The sequence below is a fragment of the Panthera leo genome, chromosome B1, assembly GCF_018350215.1.
Source record: "Panthera leo isolate Ple1 chromosome B1, P.leo_Ple1_pat1.1, whole genome shotgun sequence".
Classification (NCBI taxonomy): domain Eukaryota; kingdom Metazoa; phylum Chordata; class Mammalia; order Carnivora; family Felidae; genus Panthera; species Panthera leo.
Window position 1 is genome coordinate 165,119,757 of NC_056682.1, and position 22,950 is coordinate 165,142,706.

General features: G+C 37.7%; 1 protein-coding gene across 2 annotated transcripts in view; it reads right to left on the reverse strand.

Moving 5' to 3' along the window:
• The window catches only part of GABRB1 (gamma-aminobutyric acid type A receptor subunit beta1), a 380,009-nt gene that overhangs the window by 19,490 nt on the left and 337,569 nt on the right, over positions 1-22,950 (reverse strand). For both annotated transcript variants that reach the window (XM_042936466.1, XM_042936464.1), the window contains exons 6-7: positions 1,872-2,009; positions 1,611-1,763 (exon numbers count right to left, since the gene is read on the reverse strand). In XM_042936466.1, the coding sequence (XP_042792400.1) occupies positions 1,611-1,763; positions 1,872-2,009 (291 nt within the window). The remainder of the gene's footprint in view (positions 1-1,610; positions 1,764-1,871; positions 2,010-22,950) is intronic.

The following is a 22,950-nucleotide window of genomic DNA, read 5'->3' on the forward strand; positions in this document are numbered from 1 at the left end:
ATCAAAATACCGTTAGCTTTGGGGATAGATGGGTAAGGAGAACCACAATTTATGACCTTGATAGTTGTATTCCCTGCTGTTGACATCATCCACTGTTTTTTCCTTAACCATAGTATACACATACTCATGTTCACATTCATATAATATATGCAGATTCATACCTATGATGTGATCAACTATTTGTTGCCTTTCCTTAGTTTTGGAATGTTCAAAGGTTGATAAGGGGCTACCAGCATTTGACTGTGAGCCATTAGAAATTAGTCATTAGAAATAAGTTATAGGGATGACAATTACTTTGAGTGTGAAGGGGATGCTGAACATCTAACCCAGTTGAGCAATCTCAAAAGAAGTGATGTGTATGTCAGCTTAACTGGAAATGATGCTGTTACATATTTGGTGTGTGTGTGTGTGAGAGTGTGTGTGTGTGCGCGTGTGCACGCACACATGTGCACACATGTATGAGAATAAGCCCCAGAATATGATAACTGAAAGGGGTCTAGGATCAAATAATGAGGCACACCCATACATGCTCAGATTCATCAAAAGGACCTTATATATTCTAACTTTCCAAGGAATCCTTTAAAGTCTCAAATATAGCCTTTCAGCTTGCTGCAATTACTCAACCATGGCAAGATTAATTTTGAATTTTGTTCCTCCAGGAAGGAAACCATTTTTATTCTGTGCTGATCACAGGTCATTAATATAGCTGATGAATGTCTGTGCCCTATTCAAATGCGATGGGCTTCATTTAAGGAAAACTCAGATCGATACAACTTAACTTTAGTTAATGTTCGAAAAATAGTATTTTTTAACAATTGACATATCTTGTTAACAGTCACAAGGTTTAACTTTCTCCAAATCCATTTGAGAATAATGCATTGTATGAGAAAGAATGAAATAATGCCATTCACAGCAACGTAAATGGAACCAGAAGGTATTATGCTGAGTGAAATAAATCAGTCAGAGAAGGACAGGTATCATATGTTTCCACTCATATGTGGATCTTGAGAAACTTAACAGAAGACCATGGGGGAAGGGAAAGGGAAAAATAATTACAAAGGGAGGGAGGCAAACCATAAAAGACTCTTAAGTACAGAGAACAAACTGAGGGTGGATGAGGGGTGGGGGAGAAGGGAAAATGGGTGATGAGCATTGAGGAGGGCACTTGCTGGGATGAGCACTGGGGGTTGTATGTAAGCCAATTTGACAATAAATTATATTACAAAAAAAAAGAATACAACATACAAAAAAAAAGAGAATAATGCATTGTAAATGTTCTTCACTGTAAAAAGCAGAGACCAAAGAGGAAATCATCACAAAGTTAGTAAAAATTAGTGTAATGAAAATTTAAAAATAGACTCTAAGAAGCACTAATATAGCTAGTATTAATTATATTTCAAGATTATTTTGGTAAAATGCTAAGAAGATATTGCATTGTAAAACATTCATCCTGAAAATGCTTACCCTTTGATATTTTACTATAAGGACTCTTATGGTAATCTCATTCTTTGACTTGCTCTGAGAGAAAGCCATTGCTTATAATTTCTAACAATGGTTGGTTGGTTGAAGCTAAATCCTACCAGCTCTTTTCAGTGCTGGGAATGCCTTACCTAGTGCAACTCTGGCTGCAGATGCATCATAGTTGATCCAAAAAGACACCCAGGACAGAATTGTAATCAATGTGGAAGGCATGTAGGTTTGCAAAATGAAGTAGCCAATATTTCTCTTTAGACGAAAACTTAGTGACAGTCGTGGATATGCCCCTGAATTAAAAAAGAAAAATAGAAAAAAAAAATCAGATCTCCATTTGGTAGGAATCATCTTCTTTCTTTCACAGTGCCCCGAGTTCATTTGGAGGGAAATAACCTCACCAGTTGTGAACTCCACTTTCTTGGAGACCATCTTGTAGTCGACAATTGAAAACTGAGGAAGCTCAATTTTATTAACTCCAGTTACCGCTCCCTCTCCTCCATTCCAGTAAAACTCAATGTCATCAGTGGTATAGCCATCTGAAACCAAGAAATACAGCATGGTTAAATAGAGTTAGGTTGGTCTAGAAATTCATTTTGAAGAGTCTTGGAACTGGAGAGAAAATTCCCAGCAAGTGGTGGTAAGACAACAATGCTTTAAATAGGATGGCATATAGGTCTCATGATGAGCACTATTCTTGCATTGAGAAGGCGGATGCATCTGCTTTAGTGGACATAAACTCTGTGCTCATTCAGTGATGTCTGATATCACTGCTCCTTATTTATTTTCTTTGCATCTACTAATGGGAATTCTTTGGTTAGATAAGGCAATAGCGGGATTCTAGTACCTGAACATAGATTTTTACTATGCATCCTTTAACAATAATACATAATAATAATTGAACGCGTATTTGTTAAAAGGGATATGGAAAAGATAAAATGGTGGAGTATAATGAAAAACCAAATTTGTACATACTGATTATATGATCAAGACATTTAAAAAAGAAATACACATTTATTTTAGAAAATAGGTAAACTTCCATTCATATGTACATATATATTTATTATTCATTTATTTTGGGGAAAGCCCAAGTGGAGCAGGGGCAGAGAGAGAGAGACAGAAGATCCGAAGGGGGCTCCATGCTGACAGGCTGACATCAGTGAGCCCTATGTGGGGCTTGAACCCATGAACTGTGAGATCATGACCTGAGCTGAAGTCAGATGCTCAACTGACTGAGCCACCCAGGTCCCCCTCATATATTTTTATTATATCTAATATACAGGTGAAAAATTAAGGACTATATGAATTTTTAAATTAAAATTTTAAATTGAAGTATAATTACATGTAACATTATATTAGTTTCAGGTATACAGCATAGTGATCAATAATTCTATACCTTATGCTTGCTCCCTGTGATAAGTGTAAAGAACTTTATGAATTTTTGTTTAACGTTTATTTATTTTTGAGAGACAGAGAGAGAAAGAGAGACAGACCATGAGTGGGGGAGGGGCAGAGAGAGAGGGAGACATAGAATCAAAAGCAGGCTCCAGGCTCTGAGCTGTCAACACAGAGTCCAATGTGGGGCTTGAACCCACAGACAGCGAGATCATGAGCTGAGCTGAGGTCAGATGCTTAACCAACCGAGCCACCCAGGTGCCCCCTATGAATTCTTGATAATACATTTATAGCTTAATATTCATGAGGGTGAGCTTTTGTTAATTTAAGAGTAATGTATAGAGGATTGTAGATTGCATTATTAGGGTCTACCCTGAAGTCTATTGTCTTCTCTTTTCTACTTCTGATTCCCCTTATCAGTGGTCTAGCTGGGTTATAGTCGCATAAAAAATTAACTTCTATAAAAACAATGTATGGGTATATTTAAAAATCTAAAAATCAGTTCCGGCATATAGAAGGCTATAGTTGTCTCTTTCTACCTGGTAGACATAAAGAAGATATTTCTGAGTTCATTTTGTCTTTATATTCATCTCAGATAAAAAAAAAAACCCATCAAATCCTTTATTTCCATTAGAATTACTAAGGCTTGTGTTTCGAAGATAACCATATAATATAGTAGATATGATGCTGACCTACTTTTGATTAAAGCCAGTAATATTTTCCAAGAGATTAAAAAAAAGAATATATTTAAAATTTAGAAGAGTGCCAAGTCTTCAGTCAGGCTCACTGAAAACATACCAGTGCAAGGATGTAGGAAATTTTAATGTATTCTTTTTTTTTTTTTTTTGAGGGGAAATAAACCTGTCTCAATTTTATTGCTTTACACATTTCTAACTTATCTTCACAAAGAGCTCTTTTTTGAATTCTTATTCTTAAACTCATTGAACCCACAACCTTTTTATGTTTGTTACTTTTGCCCCTCTATAGAGGTTATTATTTACTGTGTGATAGGTTTCAATTTAGCTTATTTTATTTCTCTTTAAACCATTTCCTTCTAGGTCTAAGAACTTGCCTTTTCTTCAAAGGGTAATCTTCCATATTCAGTAACCCGTTTTACAATGACTCAAGTGTAGCCATAGAAACAGAAGATATTTATTTTAGCTATGATCCCTGGTGTCCAAGAAGCTGTGAGACCCTCTTTACCTATTGGATTTAGAGTGATCTACATCTTCTTGGCTTATTGATTTACTGGCCTATTGGGGATTTATGATGTGTCCACGTAGGTTCAGCAGTTGTAACAAACGTACTACTCCTGTGGGGGATGTTGATAACAGAGGAGTCCATGTATGTGGAAGCTTGTGGCATATTGGAAATCTCTGTATCTTCCTCTCAATTTTGCTGTGAACATAAAACTGCTCTAAAAAAGTAAAATTCTTTAAAAAATAACTTCTAGGGGCACCTGGGTGACTCAGTTGGTTGAGCGTCCAACCTGACTTCAGCTCAGGTCATGAACTCGTAGTCAGTGAGTTCCAGCCCTGTATTGAGCTCTGTGCTGACAGCTTGGAACCTGGAGCCTACTTCGGATTTTGTGTCTCCCTCTCTCTCTGCCCCTCCTCCACTCACACACTGTCTCTTTCTCTCAAAAACAAATAAACATTAAAAAAAGTTAAAAATTAAAAAATAACTTCTAAAAAAACTCCACAGAAACATATTCATGCATATACATATATAGATAAATGAATGAATGAATGAATGAGTGAATAAATAAATACATAAATAAATAAAATTTGATGGTAATTTCAGAGGATCATGGATCCCTGTGGAGCCTATTTATGGTTCTAGAATGAGAAAATGGCTAGTGGCACTATGATAGCTTAAATTCAACCCTGATGCTCTCCCCTCCATTTTCAATTCAGCTATGAACTATTTCAAAGCCCAGCATGAAGTACCATCTGGGGAATGTGAGGTCTCGGCTCTGTCTGGATCTAGGGGACAATTGTGTCGTGGGTTTTTTCCCCCACTCTGGGGAGTAGTGGCATGGAGTTCTTGAATGGGGATTGGGACAGTGAGATTGATGAAGAAAGCTGAATGCAGGGGCTTTTTGGACCCGCTAAATAAAGGGCACGAACACTTGGGTAACTGGAGGAATTGTTTTGAGTGGTGGGAGAGTTGAAAAGGTAGGCTGCCTCAGAGACAGAGACTACCTCCTGGTCTACCAGCAGGAGAATGACATTTTACCAGGAACTCATTGTACTTTTCACCATAAAACATTGTTTCCATTTTCAGTGGTCTGGCAGCTGGGTCCAAACCACAAGGTATATGTAAGAAAAAAACAACAATGCTTATAAGAGAATCCAATAGTCCTAGAGAAGAAAAGCAAGCAGAACATCCAGAGTATATGGCCCCTTGTGAAAATAACTAGTGGAAGAGGAAGACAATAGTTTGAACTCTTCAATTCCCATCCTTATTAAAAATATAGGAAAACCTAAAATATATATATATATACACATATATATATGTACATATATATAGGAACACTTAAGTATATTTGATTAGAGCACAGAAATCTTCCTTCTACTAAAACCCATAGATTTTAATAAAAGATGTTTTAAATAAATTGAGGAGATGGTCACTGGTGAGGCCAGATTAACATTTTAAGAGACAGCTTGAAAGAAATATCTCAAAAGAAAACAAAATTACAGAGATTTGGAAAGTATGAAGAAAACATAATGGCTTTGAAGGACTCATCTAAAAGATCTAATATATAAATAAATAGTAGGCAGTCTTGAAAGAAGATGAACCATAATAAGTAAAAAGAAAACACAAGTTCTCTTGAGCTTAATAAATATTTTGCAAATTGAAAGGCTCATTATATTAGGTAATTGTGATAGCATTCCTGAACTCCAAGAGTAAAAGGATAATCTTAGGATTTCCTAGACAGAAAGTATAAGGTATTTTCAAAGGAAAACATATTGGACTTCTTGTATGGAAAGGAAAAGCTTATGGAATAACATCCACAGAATATCTAGAATATAGGCAAAAAGGACAGCAAATCTGAGACCCAAGGGTCCCATTCCCTGCCAAAATATTGCTTCTTTCCAGAGATGATATACAAAGCTACAAAGATTAGAGAACATATCACCCAGGGACCTATTTGAGGAAACTATTCTACAGAGAAGTCTAATCAAATAAATGAATCAGGACGGATAATTAACACATAAAAAGGGAAATCACCTTGGAAACAGGGGGCTTGTAAAGAATCATAAGACTACTTTGTTCAAATCTATGCAAACAAATTAGAAAATCTGAATGAAATGGGTAATTTTTTCATAAGAAAAGCATTTGTCCAAATCAGGAGAGATAGGATATCAAACAGCTTGATTTCATTTCCTATAAACAAACACCCACGGGACTCAAATATTTAAGAACTTATAAGTCTATTACTAGTTAAACAGTTCCAAAGTAAAGGCTAAGATTGAACACTTCCAAATTATTTTCACTAAGTAAGTAAAACATATTAGTGAACAAAATCCAGCAGTACACTAAATAATAAGGAATAACTAGTGGAGTTTATTCAGAGTGTGAATTGTTCAATATTAGAAAAATGTAGTAATATAATCTAATATATTAATAGATTTAAAGAGAAGGAAAGCATATGATTATTTACAGAGGTGCCAAAGGGGCATTTGACAAAATGTAATAGCCATTTAGTCTTTTGACAAAACAATACCCAATAAATATGAATAGATACTTCCTTACATAGCAAGATATAGCTGAGTCTCAAAGCCAGCATCATATTTATTGTGGAAACACTAAAACATTCCTACAGAGTTAACCAGGTAAAGGTGTTCACTACCATTGCTCTTATTTAACAGTGGTCTGGAAATACTAACCAATGAATTAGGCAAGGTAAAGAAAATTGAAGTATAAAGTTGTAAAGCTGCTGGTTAAGCTAATTTACAAATCATACAATTGCATACTCAGTGAACCCCAAACGGTGAACTTAATAACAATTAGAAATAATAGGATTAGACATGATAATGGGGTACAAAATTACTGTATAGAAATGGGTAGTTTCAGATGTAAAGACAACAATTTATAATGTGTAATGGAAGAATATTTAAAAATAGATACAAAAATATATAGCAATAAACTGAAAAATATGCAAGACATATGCAGCATTGAAAACATTCTTGAAGGGCACAAAAGAAGCCTTAAATAAACAAAAAGGCATCTCATGTTTTTGAGTAGAAAGACTCAACATCATAGGTTCATTTGTAATTTAACATGAATACTACACCAATAGGTTTTTATTTTGGAAACTGAACAAAATAATCCCAAAATGAAAATAAACAAATTAGAAGTTCCAAGAAAACTCCAAAAAATAAGAGAGATAAAGGATACCTATTTTTATTAGGTAGTAAAATGTACTAAAAATCTTCAATAACGACAAGTGTTGTTCTAATGCTGGTATAGACAGAGAGCTTAATGGGCCGCACTTAAAAATTCAGAACTAGAGCCAAAAGAACAGAGGAATTTAGTATATAATAGAATTGGCACCTGGAAAAATTGGGAAGAAGACAGTTTCATAAATTATGTAGAAAAAATTGGGGAGCTACTGGAAAAAATTTGTTTGGACCTATATGTCATTCCGTGTATTATTATAAACGTCAAATTAATTGTAGTTTTATCTAGAAAATAAAACTATGTATGTACTAGAAGAAAACAAGGGAGAGTTCTTTTATAATTTTGGCATCAAGGAGACTTTTGTTGTTGTTGTTTATTTATTTATTTTGAGGGAATGAGAAAGTACAATGGGGTGGGGGGGCGTGCCTGGGTGGCTCAGTCAGTTAGCCTCTGACTTTTGCTCAGGTCATGATCTCGCAGTTTGTGAGTTCAAGCCCCACGTCGGGATCTGTGCTGACAGCTCAGAGCCTGGAGCCTGCTTCAGATTCTGTGTCTCCCTCTCTCTGCTCCTCCCCTGCTCATGCTCTGTCTCTCTCTTTCTCAAAAATAAATAAACATTAAAAAAATTAAAAAAAAAAAAAAGAAGAAGAAAGTACAAATGGGGAAGGGGCAGAGAGAAGGAGATACAGAACTCCAAGCAGGCTCTGCACTGTCAGCACAGAGCCTGATGCGTGACTCAAACTCATGAACTGTGAGATCATGACCTGAGCTGAGATCAGGGGTTGTACACTTAACTAACTGAGCTACGCCGGCGCCCCCTTGAGGAGCCTTTCTAACTGTAATACAAAAAGCAGAGGTCACTTAAAAAAATGACAGATTTGTGCATATTAAAAAAAAAAAAAAAGGTGTGGCATAACCCCATAAACAACATCAAAAACAAATAATAAACAAAAAATAATTATAGTGCATATTGCAGGTAAAAACTACATTTCTTAATATATAGACTTTTCTACAAACAACAATAAAAGAAAATAACCAAAAACCTAATAACAAAATGGAAAAACGATATTCAAAAGCGGTTCATTAAAAAGGGAAAAATACCCAATTCAATCATAATAAAAAGAGATACAAATTAAAATTAAGACTATATCAAAATACCTTTTTTTTTTTTTTAAACCTGACAATCTGGTAAGAATCCACAAATTGATAACACAGTATGTTGCTGAGCATGTGGAGAAGCAGACCCTGTTATGTGGTGCTGGTGTGAGTGTAGTTTGATGTAACCCGTACAGGATGCAGTTTGGCTTTATCTAGCAAAAATACAAATGTATATATCCTTTGACTCAGAAATTCCTATTCTAGAAATTCGTCCCATAGATTGAAGAGGGTGTGCATAGGATTATTCATTGCAGCACTTTTTCTAATAACAAAATATTTGAAACAATATAAATGTCTCTCAATAGAGGAGTGGTTGACTAAATTATGGTACATTAATGCACTATTGTAAAGCTGTAAAAAAAGAATGAGGAAATTCTTACATGTAATATGAAAAACTCTCCAAAACTACTTTTTTTTTTTTTAACGTTTATTTATTTTTGAGACAGAGAGAGACAGAGCATGAACAGGGAAGGGGCAGAGAGAGAGGGAGACACAGAATCTGAAGCAGGCTCCAGGCTCCGAGCTGTCAGCACAGAGCCAGACGCGGGGCTCGAACTCGCGGACCGTGAGATCATGACCTGAGCCGAAGTCCAACGCTTAACTGACCGAGCCACCCAGGCGCCCCTCTCCAAAACTACTTTTAATGAAAAGAAACCCCCACAAAGTTCAGCTATAACATTGTAATATGTGTGAGAAAAATATGGGAAAAGCAACAACATAATTGTCTATACTTTTATATGTATAAAAGAACCTTGGGGGGGGTCAGATAACAAATTGGTAATTATTTCCTTTGGGGGGGACTAAGTAGATGGGCGATAGGGATGGGAGGGAAAATTGCACTATATTTATCTTAATATTTTTTGATTTTTGAATCCTGTGTATCTGTTAAAACATGAAAACACTGAATTAAAAAAAAAGATGTCCTAGAATCCTGTATATTTTCTACATGTGAGCAATATGGTTTCAAATACATATGACCAGTGTGACCTGGAAAAGATACAGAATGGGGTTGAGTTTCAAAATCTATCCAGCAGAGATATAGTGGAGTGCAAATTTCCCCAAATTCCTTTGCTCTTAGGCTCATCAGAGGTAGACTGAGGGCCCTGTAGCCAAGATTCCGGTAGAGAGGAGCCCTGCCTTGTAACGCTGTACTTTTTAAAGGACTGGCTGGACATTTGTATATGACTACGTGACTGTGTGACAATGGCGGGTCCCAGTGGTGGAGGTGGATCGGTCATAAAGGCATAGCCTTAGGAACTTGGCAGCTGGGACCAGCCCTTGCTTGTCAAGTTCACTTAGATCTGCTGAGTCTGCTGTCCGTCAGGAAGGAGGAAATGAGCTTCCAGGATCATCCAGACCTGTATCTCTTCAGAGCCATAAAAGTGCCTTCCATCAACACAAAATCAGACCAGTTTAAAAATTCACAATGCCCCTGAGATGAAAACAAACCAATTGGCTTGGAAAAAAACAAAGTGCTGATGCTAGGCCTGGGGAAAATTTCTCCCATGCACCTTTTTTATGTGATGATAAATACCTCAGCCACATCCATTCAGGAAGATGGTGTGAAAGGTAAACTTTTCCAAAATGATAGATGGAATCAAAATAAATACAATTTAGTTTAAAAAATCCTTTAAAGAAGCCAAGACAATATACTTCACATTTAAAGCTGCCTTCTTGTCACACTTGAACGGAGTGTGGGGTTTAGACTAGCATGTCTCATACCCTTTGCTCACCTTTATATGGGGTTGGAGTGGTTTTCATCCAGGCAGGCTCTTGTTTGTCTCGTCACGTTTCACAAAGAGATACTGTCCTATTCTAAGCTAGATTACACATGATTTTGCTTTTAGCTGGCAACATAGAGTATTTAAACTGTAAGTATTTGTTTGGGAGGAAGTTCTAAAACCTAGTATCTAGAGACTCTCTGTGGAGAGACATAGTATTTATAGACCAAAGCCTGAGTACAAACCCTTGACCTTGTCCCAGTTTGGGGATGGTTTCACCTACAGCTTTTGACCTCATTAAGCCTCTATCATTACTTTGTGGCCCTGGGTGGCCTGTTTCTAGTAGGCGGTAAAAACAGGGATGATCAAGCACAGCTTCTACGTTAGCTTCTATGTGCTGCTTATCAGGGGCACCTGCTTGCTCACTTCCCCTTCCCGAGTGCTCTAATACAAGGTCTTTGCTGACTCTTCTCCCCTGCCATGGGCAACTCTGGATTCACCCTCTCATCTTCCTGGATACCCATCAGGACCTCTGCTGAAGCACAAATACCAACTACCTCTAAATTGGCAAAGACAGATCAATGGAAATTATATTTAACATTCTAATACACATATTTTGAGTGCCTACTATGTATCGAACACTATGCCGGGAACTAAGGATATACAGTGGGTCACACATGACACTGCTTTTCAGGATCTAATGGTCTAATAACAGGTTGAGCAAATTGGCCAGAGTGGTGGAGCATCTATTATTACTTCCAGAGAGAATAATATGTACAGTGAATAAACATATAGAGGGGATAACATAAGATTAGGAAGATGTCGGCGGGAGACTGTGGTTTACTTCATAGAAGTTACCCAATAAGCAACCCAATTTTATCAGGAAAACTGAAATTTAAGGGGCAAAGTTAAATACATACAAACATTATAAAATCTTCAAAGATTCCAGTATGCGAAGGTAAGAGTGGGCTGACAAGGGGACAGTGGTTGGTAGCCATGACTGAGTGTAGGAAGAAGTGTAGGCAGATACCTAAGGCACTTGTCACAGCTCTTCTGCCCCCAAGTGACTTTTATCAACTCAACTATGCGCTTGCCTTGAACAAAGCACAAAACAATGTTGAATTTTACTTGGCTTCTTTGTCTTCCACCGGGCTCTGAGCCCTTGAGGTCAGGAACCAGTTTTCCTTCCTTTTGGTACCTCAGGAGCATATGTATCAAGCTCCTAGCATACAATCAGTATCCAATAAAAGTTTGTAGAATATTGAATTTTTGCTCCTTGTCATTAGGACTCCTGGTTCTGTGTTACCAACCTTAACCTGACAACCAGGCACGAACCTGTGTACGTGTCTCTACTCATTTATTGTGTAGATATTTATTGAGTGCTGACTATATGCCAGGTGGTGGAAAAGTACTGGAGGTATAATGGTAAATAAAGTTGACATGGCTCTTGTCCTCTGGGAGCTTGTAAATGTCATCTAAAATGCTACATCTTTCACCATAGAATTCCTTCTATGTCAGGTATTACGTGTATTGGCTTTCTTTAGCATGTGTTCTAATCTCCTTCAGGAAAGACAACTACATTTCCCAGATTTCCTTGCAACCAAGGGTGTGGATATGATTTAGGCTCCCTGGATTAGATGGAGTTAAGTGATGTCAGAGATGGTATTTGAGGTACTCATTTTTTTTTTTTTTTTTTTTTTTTATACAGCTCATAGAGTATAGATGGCTGTGGAACCAGAAATTCTGGTTTTAGCTCGAATCAACATGGTGGTGGAAGCTACCTGATGACCAGCTTCCTGATTGTGGTGGTGCTATCAGTTCCCTTGAAGGGCCAGTTTGCACTGTCACTCTGGGAGTCATGTCCAGTGGCTCAGCCTAGAGCCCACTCTTTCAATCCTTTAATTTTGTAAGCACCACTTTCCTCTATTAAATCTCTTTCTGCTTAAGCTAGCCAAATGGGCCTCTGTTGTCTGCAATAGAAACTGGATTGATACATTCTCTTTCTCTTCTAGGGCAGAATTATTTGCTCCAGGTTTGGGATTACCAGCGCTTTTCATTAGAACCTCCCTTGTGGGGGTGCCTGGGTGGCTTAGTCAGTTGGGCATCTGACTCTTGATCTCAGCTCAGGTGTTGATCTTGGGGTCCATGAGTTCAGGCCCTGTGTTGGGCTCCACTCTGGGCGTGAAGCCTACTTGAAAAAAAAATAATAAAAACAAACCTCTGTTATGGCTCGTGCCAGCCTTTCATTTGGTGTTTCTGTGCCTCATGTCCCGCTTTCTACACACTGTACTGCTGAGGCTGGGTTCCCTGTCTCTTTGGCTTCATGTTAGATGCTGCCCCTCAGAAGAACTGGCTGAAGCTTAGAAGATAGAAGGGGAGGGAAGGTTCTGGATTCTGGCTCTAGCAGTGTAGTTGTGTTGCAGTTGCTGGTGATTGCTGCTGGAGCAGTAGGGTGATGCCAGATCTTTGAAGCTGAGCAAGAGGCAGCATCTCTTTGGGCAACTCTACACTTCGAACACCATCTCTGACAGGATCTCAGCAGATTCAGACTCATGGGCTCCATCCAGCACGGGAGTATTAGCCATTTCTGTCTTTTGCTCCTTCAGCATCCCATCCTCCTTCTCCCTTTCGCTTTTCCAGCCCTTCCAGTTTCTATAACCAATTCTCTCTATTGAATTACCTTTTTGAACAAACTTGAGCAGTTTCTGCTTTCCTGATGGAATCCTGTCAGTTACATAGTACATCGTATCATGTAAATATTTCATCTGTTTATGTAGCTTTGTGTTTATCTCTGCCATTTGTGTCCTTTGTCCCTCTCTATATACCTTATGAAAGCAAGACCTTCTTTGATTCATTTTTTAAAAATTCCTGATGCTTAGAACAGATTCTGTCTACAGTCAGCATCCAATACATATTTTTGAATAAATGGATTAGTGAATATTGTTTGAAGCTTAGAGTTCTAAATTTATTGTCTCAGCCAGGTAACTTGATATAGGTAATTGTATGGTAGTATTCTTGAGCTGGATTTACTCCTTGATTCAGATGATTCTGGTCATCAGGGACTTGCAGGTGGGTCCGGGCATCAAGGACGTGGAAAACCCTGCTTGTTAATTTTAGACATACTGAGTAATGAGGTGATAAGTTACAACCTCAAGCCAGTTTTTGAATAATAGGATCTTATGGGAGAAATGGTAGCAATAATTAGAATTGTGAGACCGGAGACAGTCTGCAGCTTGGCGTTGAGAGGGGAGAAGGCAGTGAATGAGTCAAAACAACACCTCCCATTGTCTCCTACTTCTGAAGTCTCCCACTCCTGAAGTAGAACACTTCAATGCCATACACAGAAAAAGGGCTGGAATATGGCCATCAACCAATACAGATTTTAATAGTATTCAACTGCTCATACGCTCAGTGGTCTGGGTCTTTATTTCCAAGCTCACTTATGCTTTGTTTAACTAAAACCCATTAGACTTAGCGTTCAAGGCACTGAGATAATTACACATGATTTGGGGGAAAAAGAAAATGCTCACTCCATTTCAGGTAGAAGTTTGAGTTCTCCTGAGAGCAATAATGGCAGCTGGATCCAAAGGAAAGAATAGAGGCCTAAAAATACACTATTATTCAAAGGTTACACAAGAACATTTTGCCACAGAGAGCGAACAGCAATTTACTCACACCTCAACAACCTATTTACCAAAGGCTTTCCTTTATGAACCAGTGACTTCACACCGTGCCTCAAAGCCTGAACACTTGGATACCAAGGATATTGTTTCCTAGCAACAATAACTACACAGAAGCTCTCAAAATTTCCTCTCTGTCCCTGGGGACTTCTTGGTGCAGAAAGTACAGATAAAATTAAGTTGATGTCAATGGATAAAGATGCATGGGACTAGTACAAATGTAGAAGTATCTGGATGTTAGTGTTTCTCTTTATTATTTGAAACACTCTGTTTTGGATCCATTTTCTAATCTGAAAATAAAAATCACTCCCCACTGTGCTTAATAGACCCAAGAGGATGGTCTAAAATTGTATTTAAATTGTGTCTTAGATCCTGTAGATATTTAAGCTTCTAACCCATGAGTGGGCAGAAGTAAATGTATTTCCCTTTGTGGAGCAGCCATAGCCTCATCTTAAGTTTCACAGTGTGGAGCTTGATTGGCTTAGGTCACTTGCTAAAATATCACCCCCTTTGCTGTAGTGACTGGCTCAGGATTAGGCAATAATCTAGGTTTAAAACAATCAGCTCATTGTAATCCCTCGGTCAGATTATTTCTTGGAAATAAGCAGGTGATCCAAGTTCACTCCTAGAGAAACCTGGGACTTTTGTTCAAAAGTTGGAGGAGAGATTTCCCTTTTTTTTAGCTGTCAGCAAACAAAAAGTGTTTAGTGGAAAGTGGCTGGTCCAGTTACAAGAGCCAATATGTTCCCTTCCTATTTTCATCAGTTCCTACTTGCCTTTGTTTGAAGGGTCCTAAATCACACTCATGATCAGCATTTCAACTGTTGTTAGAAAATGATCTATTGAAATACACTTAGTAGTCCACCACTCCCCGGTTCTTCCTTCTCCTTCCACACGAGGGCAGAAATATTGGGAGTTTATCAGTATCTCTGTTCTTATAACTGTGTAGATACTTCATGTTACAAGATTATCGGGTATTTGTAATCGTGCATCTCAGCAGCAGCTAAGGAAGCCAACGGGGCGTAATCCTTCCAGTGGCTCCAAATGTGTTACAACATTTATTCTAAGAGCTACTTTGGATTCCTTTCTCACTCACATCTGTATCTCTGTGATATCCCAAGAAGCAGTAAACAAACTATGGACGGCATATTTTTAAAGTATTGTCACAGTATTAAAAAACCTTAAGTACAGATCCATGCGGTGATCCACTTAGTGTTTGACTCCTATCTGATAAGGTACTGTTTGAGTGGTCATCCAGTCCCTAGGGATGGCTGTCATTTTTTTTCTCAGGCAACTCAATTGTTAATTAGGTTTATAAGTAAACATTAGAAAATATGTCCTTATAATAAGTAAAAATTCATCTTCTTAGAGAGTATTCATTATCTAATCCTTGTCTACCTGTCGTGTTAGTAGGAAGACAAACCCAGTACCTTTTCTACGTGAGAGCACCTCCCATTTTTTGAGTACACCTCTCAGGATCCCTTTCAGTCTTTCATTCTCCCAGCTCTGATCTTTCCCAGGATATCCTGTCTGTGAAACTTTTCTCTGCTCAGTAGTATCCAGTTTGCTGGTATGCCTCTTGAAGCGTGGAATCCCAAACTGAGAGGTGGCTATAACACCCTTGTCTCTTCCACCTCTCTGAGTTATCTGGCTCCTTTCCCTGACTCCCAAGGTTAATTCTGTCCTGGTCATTGAGCCACTCCTGACGGATTTAGGAATTAGGCAGTGGCAGATCTGGAATTATATCATGTCCTTCAGGTTTGGAATCTTACAGCCCAGGCATGTTTTCTAGTTTCTACCCACTCCAGTCAAGCCTTGGCATCTCCTATGTTTGCCCAATATGTAAATTCCCAGAATGACTTTTCAAGAGTCTTGCTCCTCCATATCTGATTGCTTAATACTGCCTAGTCTATTAATCCTTGTATGCACTAGATTATCTCCATTTAAAGATTTTTAGACCCCAGGCACTTCTGCTTTTAGAGACAACTTCTCACATTATATTAACTACATTAAAATGCATTAACATCCCATGTTAAACATAATTTACATGTCACTATAAAAGCACTGAATTTTAGCTGACTTGTTAACGCTATATTTGTTTTAAGATTATAGTTCTCTTTATGTATCTTCAAGCCAATAATTTAAGACCCTTGAGAAACTCATAGCATATAAGACATTTTGCCTATAGTGCTTGATGGCAAAATGGCTTGGCTGGATCCCAGATACCAATAGGGCTTTAGTGTATTGCCTAACATCTCCCAAGGTTTCTTTATTTGGAATACATCCAGTTCCTCTTAAATCTCTGACTGATGGGAATCCTGCTATGATCATCAGATCTCCTGACCCTAATCGTTGGCCCTTCCTGAATTCTAAATTAGCTAGCCACCTGTAATTTCCCAGGATGAAGTTGCCTGCCAGGTTGGACTGCTTGCAATCGCTCTACCCTTGGGCAGTCCAGGTGCAGTCTCGGAGACTGAAAGTCTGTCTGACTCTGTTCTGCCCTTCTCTATCATTTTTCTGGCCCCATGCTGATGAGATTCTTACATGCTTTATGCCATGCCTGTCTAACTCATGATACTCTCAGTGTGGATGGCTAACAAAGAACACGACTTTTAAATATATACACATATATATGTATATTTTATATATCTATATATTTATTATGTATTTATATATTTAATACTTCTTAACATATATATAATATATGTATATATATTATATGTATATATTATATGTATATATAATATATGTGTATATATTATATGTATATATTATATGTATATATATAAATATATATGCATTTAAGTAGTGTGTAGCTCAATGCAGGGCCTTGAACTCACAACCCTGGGACCAAGACTTGAGCTGAGATCAAGAGTCAGGTGCTTAACTGACGGAGCCACCAGGTGCCTCAGAGCAAGACTTTTAAGTTCTAGTTGCTAGTCTTACTGGTCTTCTATTACAGGAGCACAAGTTCAAATTAGCATTTTGACAGTCACATTTTTCCCCTCTTCAGACTCAAATATAGGATTTATATTGTCCCCTTAAATGTTATCTAATTCAATGTGACTTGCCTTTCTAGCCTGTTGAGGGTTTTTTTTTTTTTTTAATCCTTATTTGCTCACCCTCTTAGTTTCATGTTATCTTCAAATTTGATAAACATGCCTTTTATCATTATTCCCTTGATTGAGACAAATGTGGAATGGCATAGACAAAAATAGAGCCCTGTAACATTCTCTTGGCAATATCCCTCTAGGTTGCTATCAAAAGTCTTTGATCAGCACTTTACGGGGTGGCGCCATCATTTATCCACTTAATATTTGCCTAACTGTTTTAGCTTTGAGCCTTTATCTCTGTATTTATCGTATTTTCCTGATTTGCTGATTTTGCAATCCTATCAAATCAGAAAGTGAGGTCTGTTTTGACTTGTGTTTAGAGAAATCAAGCTGCCTCCATAGTTTACAGATTCCCCTTTTATGGGATCCAGGGCTGGAATCTCACTCGGACTTATCAGTCTTATCAGCTTCAGTGTCTTACTATTTTCCTTTCTTGCCCTCTGGAACAATGGAATGGGGTATTCCATTCTATTCCCACCAATAACCATTTGGTGTACTAATGTAAGTCTATAGGCTCATGATAATAACGTTCCCTTCACAATATCTAGTTTCTTGTAATAAGTGCTAAATAATTTATGTAGGTGCATATGTTTTAGGGGACATTATTGGTCACAGATAAGAACTATTGCCAAAATCAGTGATGGGGTAAAAGATAATCACATCTGGAAATCCTAAAATCTTATTATGAAATGTTTGTCTTACATGTTTGTTACCAATAAAATTTTCTCAAAACAAATAGCCACCAGCTATATTTCATTTGCCTTAATAGTCAAAGGGAGAATATTTTATGCCTCAGGAAAAAATTCTTATCCATCTCCTTCCAATTTACATTAACAATCACAAAATAGATTTTTCTGGGATAATTATGGTCAATGTTTTTATAGTCTTAAAACGCTCTTACACTGTGTATATATTTAATGAACATCCCAACTTTGTGCACACTCTCTTAAAAAATGATTTGGGCAAAAGATGAAAATAAATTGTGATTATTAATTCTTGTTTCTAAGTTCTGCCAAGATCTAGGTGCACCTTGTCTTAAAGATGAATTTCACAGCATTGCAACCAAATAAAACTTGTACTCTTTGTAAAGTTCTGTGAGAACTCTCTGTTCCAAAATTGAGACAGTTTGCTTAATACTGCTGTCACAGAATGGAGAGGGCCTTGCTTGTTCAACTCACCTCATATGAGGTCTTAGAGTTATTGTGATTAGATGTCACCACCTCTGCCAGCAATTTCTGCTCTGGATAAAAAAGAAGATTAAAACCTCTCTGCTTTGAAACAGTTGTTTGGTTGTGGTCCTAATGCTCATGGAATGACCACATTCACTTGAACATGTGAAAAAAGACCCTTAAGCAGAGACTCTAATAGGTTAATATCAGAATGTCATTTAAAATTGTTTTGAAATCCTATTTAAGATTGTTTAAGAATGCCCGATCTAGGGGCACCTGGGTGGCTCAGTGGGTTAAGCATCCAACTCTTGCTTTCAGCTCAGGTCCTGATCTCATAGCTGTGGGATCAAGCCCCACGTTGGGCTCTGTGCACAGTGCAGATCCTGCTTGGGATTCTCTCTGTTCCTCTCTCTTTTCCCCTCCCCCCTGCCCCCCTCTCAAAAGAAAAACAAAGAAAGAAAGAAAAGGAAAGAAAAGAAAAGAAAGAATGCCTGATTTATTTGGCATTCTTAATAGTGTACATTATTGTTTTATTTAAAAGAAAAAAATGGAAATCATGCCTAGAGAAAGAAGTCACCTCTGATTTTGATAAGCACCCAATATGATACATGTAGCTTTATTTCTGAAGTGTAAACTATCTTTGAAGATAAGAGCGGGAACAAGTAAAGTAGAAACCAGGGCAATTACCCAGCTAATCTAACTGCAGTATTACCTTAACCTTACCTCTCTGCCAATGTTACTGCTGGCACTGGCCTAAAGCCCTCGATTAATAGTTGAGATGATAACCGCAGTTACGTAGTTTAATTTTTATGACCACTTTATATCCAAAATGTGGAAAATTATTCAGAATATCTTTATGGCACTTTTATTTTGAAGATTCATATGCATCCTAGTTTTATTGCTTGCGAACCCACCCTTGAATGGTTGCTGAAAAATTCTTTCCTTTTTTTATGGAGTGTCACTTTTCACTGAGAAATTCTGACCATACGAAATGGTGATTTGTCAATAAAACACATTTTGGGAGAATCCATTAAATATTACATTTATACAACTAAAAAACTTGTGGTAAATTTATAAAACCTAAACAACTTATAGTAAAATATTTGCAGCATGCTATTAAGAGAAGAAAAACATCATAAAAACGTACACACATGTGTATATATAATCAAGAATAAGTATAGAAATAGTTAATACTGGTTATTTACAGATGTTAGGATTATGGGTGATTTTTTTTAATTCCAAAAATTTTATGTGGTAAACATTTAATACTTTTAAAAATAAAACCCCAATATATTGTTTTTGTGTTCTGAAATTGCCCAAATATATTATTTTGGGACAGTGAACTTCAAATCTGTGACTATTATTTAAGTAACCTGTAGAGGGCACTCAAGACCTTCCAAATTCATAGGCAGAGCGGGGATAGTCTCTGAAAATTTTATTTTTCTAGTTGCAGGAGTTTTAGGTATTTTCCTGATGGTTTCAGCTTTGGATCACTGATTCTTACGAGGTTTTATTTTAAAATTCATTTATGTTAAATAACACTAGAAAAATTGTGATTAATATATCTTGTCACAAATTCAGATTTTCAGCTAGAAATATCTGTTTACATTTAAATACATGCAACTCTAATTGATTGCTATAGTAACTATAATAAATTACCTGTTTTGCTATATTTAATGCTTAAGTTATAATCTTTTTAGTACTGTTTTGAAAAGGATAGTCTATACTATTTTAGCTATGCATATGAGTTAACAAATATCTATGTGCAGCAAATGATATGGACTTATTTTTCATATCTCTCAATTATTATGCTTTTGTAGCTGGTAGCAATAAAGCACAGTAAATTAAAAATTACCATTCCAGGAGGTCAGAGTTTATTTTCAATTTATACTAATTATTTGCCTTGTTCTTGATTTCCTTTAGGTATGTTTTTAGTCTCATATCTTTTTCTCATTCACACTCTGATGATATTTACTGAGACTCACTCAATTTAATTTCTAAATTAATTTCCAAATTTCTAAATTTCCCCATTTGTGGACGTGAAGTATGTAATCTGTGCCCTGGGTTTTCACAGATGTATTGCACACAGCCTATCATAGTCATATAGTGGCAAGCTCTTGTATCCAAGTCAAGTAAATTGTTTCCAACAAGATAGATTTCTCCTGCAATTCCCAGCCATCTTCAAATACCTCATATTTTTTTGGCTTCCCTCCAGGATCAGGTTGGCAACCAGGAGGCCATGTATTTTTGCGTTTCTTGTGTAATTTCTTGGCTTTGGAAATCCATGTAAACAGAATGTTGTAGAGCTGACAGTTCACAGTTGCTTGTATCTATAGTTTATCTGCACTCATTTCCAAGTGCTGGATTGGTGTCACGGAGGTTATTGTGGTAGGCATGTTGGGCACATTAATATCTGTGTTTTAAAAATTGCATTGTGTCTGGGCATGACAGAAAAAAACCCAATCTGATTATGACTGGTTTTGCTGGAATGGAATTGATTTTTTACTCCGTGTAGTTTGGCAGTTACAGTGATGAAACATGTGGGTTGCTGCCATTTTATTTATGTTGAGGGCTCTATTTCTGATGCCCACGAAATAGAAGGACAGGCAAACGTAAATTTATCTTTGAAGCTGCTTGGTGTGGAGGTTTGGGAACAGTAGTTAGGGAAGGGCGTTGCTCTGTGGTTATTGCCTGATCTCAGGCTGGGAAGAAAAGCGGTGATTACCCTTTTCACTTTTCAGAGGGGGAAAATGAAAGTACAGACTTCCATGACCTGATTGGGAAAGCTGAATGCTTCCAAGTTTCTAACTGTGGAAACGGGGCCAGTAATCTGTGCTACCTGACTCATAGGGAGGATAAAAAAGGTCATTTTGCAAAGTTACAGCTACAGAGTGCTTCTTAGAAGCATTCTATCATCAGAATACTTGGAAACATTACACAGGCATCTCCAAGATCAGTCTATAGCAGCAGTTCTCAAATGAGAGTCGTTTACCCTGCCCAGGGGACATTTGGCAACATCTGGAGACATTTTTCGTTGTCACAATTTGGGATGGATGCTACCAGTTTCTAGTGAGTAGAGGCTCTGCTGAATGTCCTGTTATGATCAGGATAGTCTTCCACCAGAATTATCCATCTCAACATGTCAATAGTGCCAATGTTGAAAAACCCTGGCTATAGAAAGCTGTGGTTGGTAAAAGTGTTCATGTTAAAAGTATTTGTATTGGTGATATGATACATGGTTCCTAATGATACCTAGGTCTTATTCTAAGCAGACAGAACTTGTAGGAAAGGAAGATTCAGAATTATTATGTAATCAAATCCCAAACAGAATTTCTTCACTTAAAATCCAAGAACCTCATCCCCACTGCTGGTCTAGACAATAAAATTGTGATCATACACTACTGGAGAGGGATAGAAGGGGAAGGGGTTCTTGGGGAACCTGAGCAATAAACATGGCAAGTTCTTGGTTCTTCAGTTTGAAAGATCCTGAAAGTCAGCTGGATGTCTACACATGCAAACTCTTTGAAGAATTCTCTTCATCCTGAACTCCCCCAGTGCATGCAATAATTTAAGGCTTCAAGGGAAGGGTGAGGGGGAAGAGCAGTAGAGAGGAAAGAGTCAGATGGGAATTGGGGAAGCCCTGTGCTTGCCTCTGCCTCTTCAAGCTGGATTCTGGGGGACTCTAGAGAGCCTCTTCAATGTCCAGGATACAAGCTGAGCCTGTGCCTTATGCTGAAGATGATTGTAGAGACTTTTTATTTTACCATTTGGGAGAACGGGAAGTATACACAGCCAGAGACAGCTGTGTCTGAGTTTCTTGTGGATTCACAACAGTGAGGGAGGAGTCCAGAAGGTTTCTGGTTGCAGACACACACTGGGAGAGAACTCATGGTCCTCTAAGAGCTCTCAGGCTTGCTTCATTGAAAGGATGCAGCATGCACAGGGATCAAAAACCCAGTTCCGTCTTGGGCATATTACTAGTGCTAGAGAGTGGCAGCTGAGTGAACACCCACAGAATGTCTAATCACCATGGGAGCAAGATCTGATTTCACCTGTGCTGGGCCCCAGACAGGACAAGTTCTCTCTGAGGTCACTTGAGGCCAGTCAGACTCCCAGGACCCAACAGACTGAGCAGGAAAGGTGAGTATCCCTTCCCTGCCCCAAGGGTGATGTGTCTATAAGCACCTCCAGAGTTTAGAATCAACCCTAGAGGAAGAAGTGTCACAATTGAAGTATGAATTGACTAAAGTATATCCTGTCTGCTGTCCTGATGCCATTTACCCCTGTGTCCTCTGAGCTTACTGTCAATACCAGGCATAAGAGCAGGAAGAAAAGGGCAGTCCTGGTGCTCCTGCATTTACACCTAAAGTGTCTGAGCAATGGCTGTATTTAAAAGAGTATATGGAAGTTACTAGACTGATCCATACATATAAAATTAAATTGTAGAAAATAAAGAATGTATTTTGACATATTTTAGTTTGTAGACTGAAATTCTTACCCATTTTGCTATATCTATGGGAAAAAGTTAAAGAGATTATAGTCTAGTGTCTCATACCCAATTTCCATAGAATATCCAAAGGCCGTATTATAATTTCATCAAGAAGATATACAGTTAGATTCCCATGAAACAACATGGCTGGGACTTTAAGAGTAGATTGAATTACTTTCTCTCCCTGAAGAATCTCTAATTTGATCTTTCAGTTATATAGATGGGTGCTGAATTTCCAGAAGTTCGTGTTACTAAAATATGGATTTTAATTTTTTAAATGTTTTATTTATTTTAAGGAAAAGAGAAGGAGTGGGTGTGTGGAGGGGCAGAGAGAGAGGGAGACAGAAA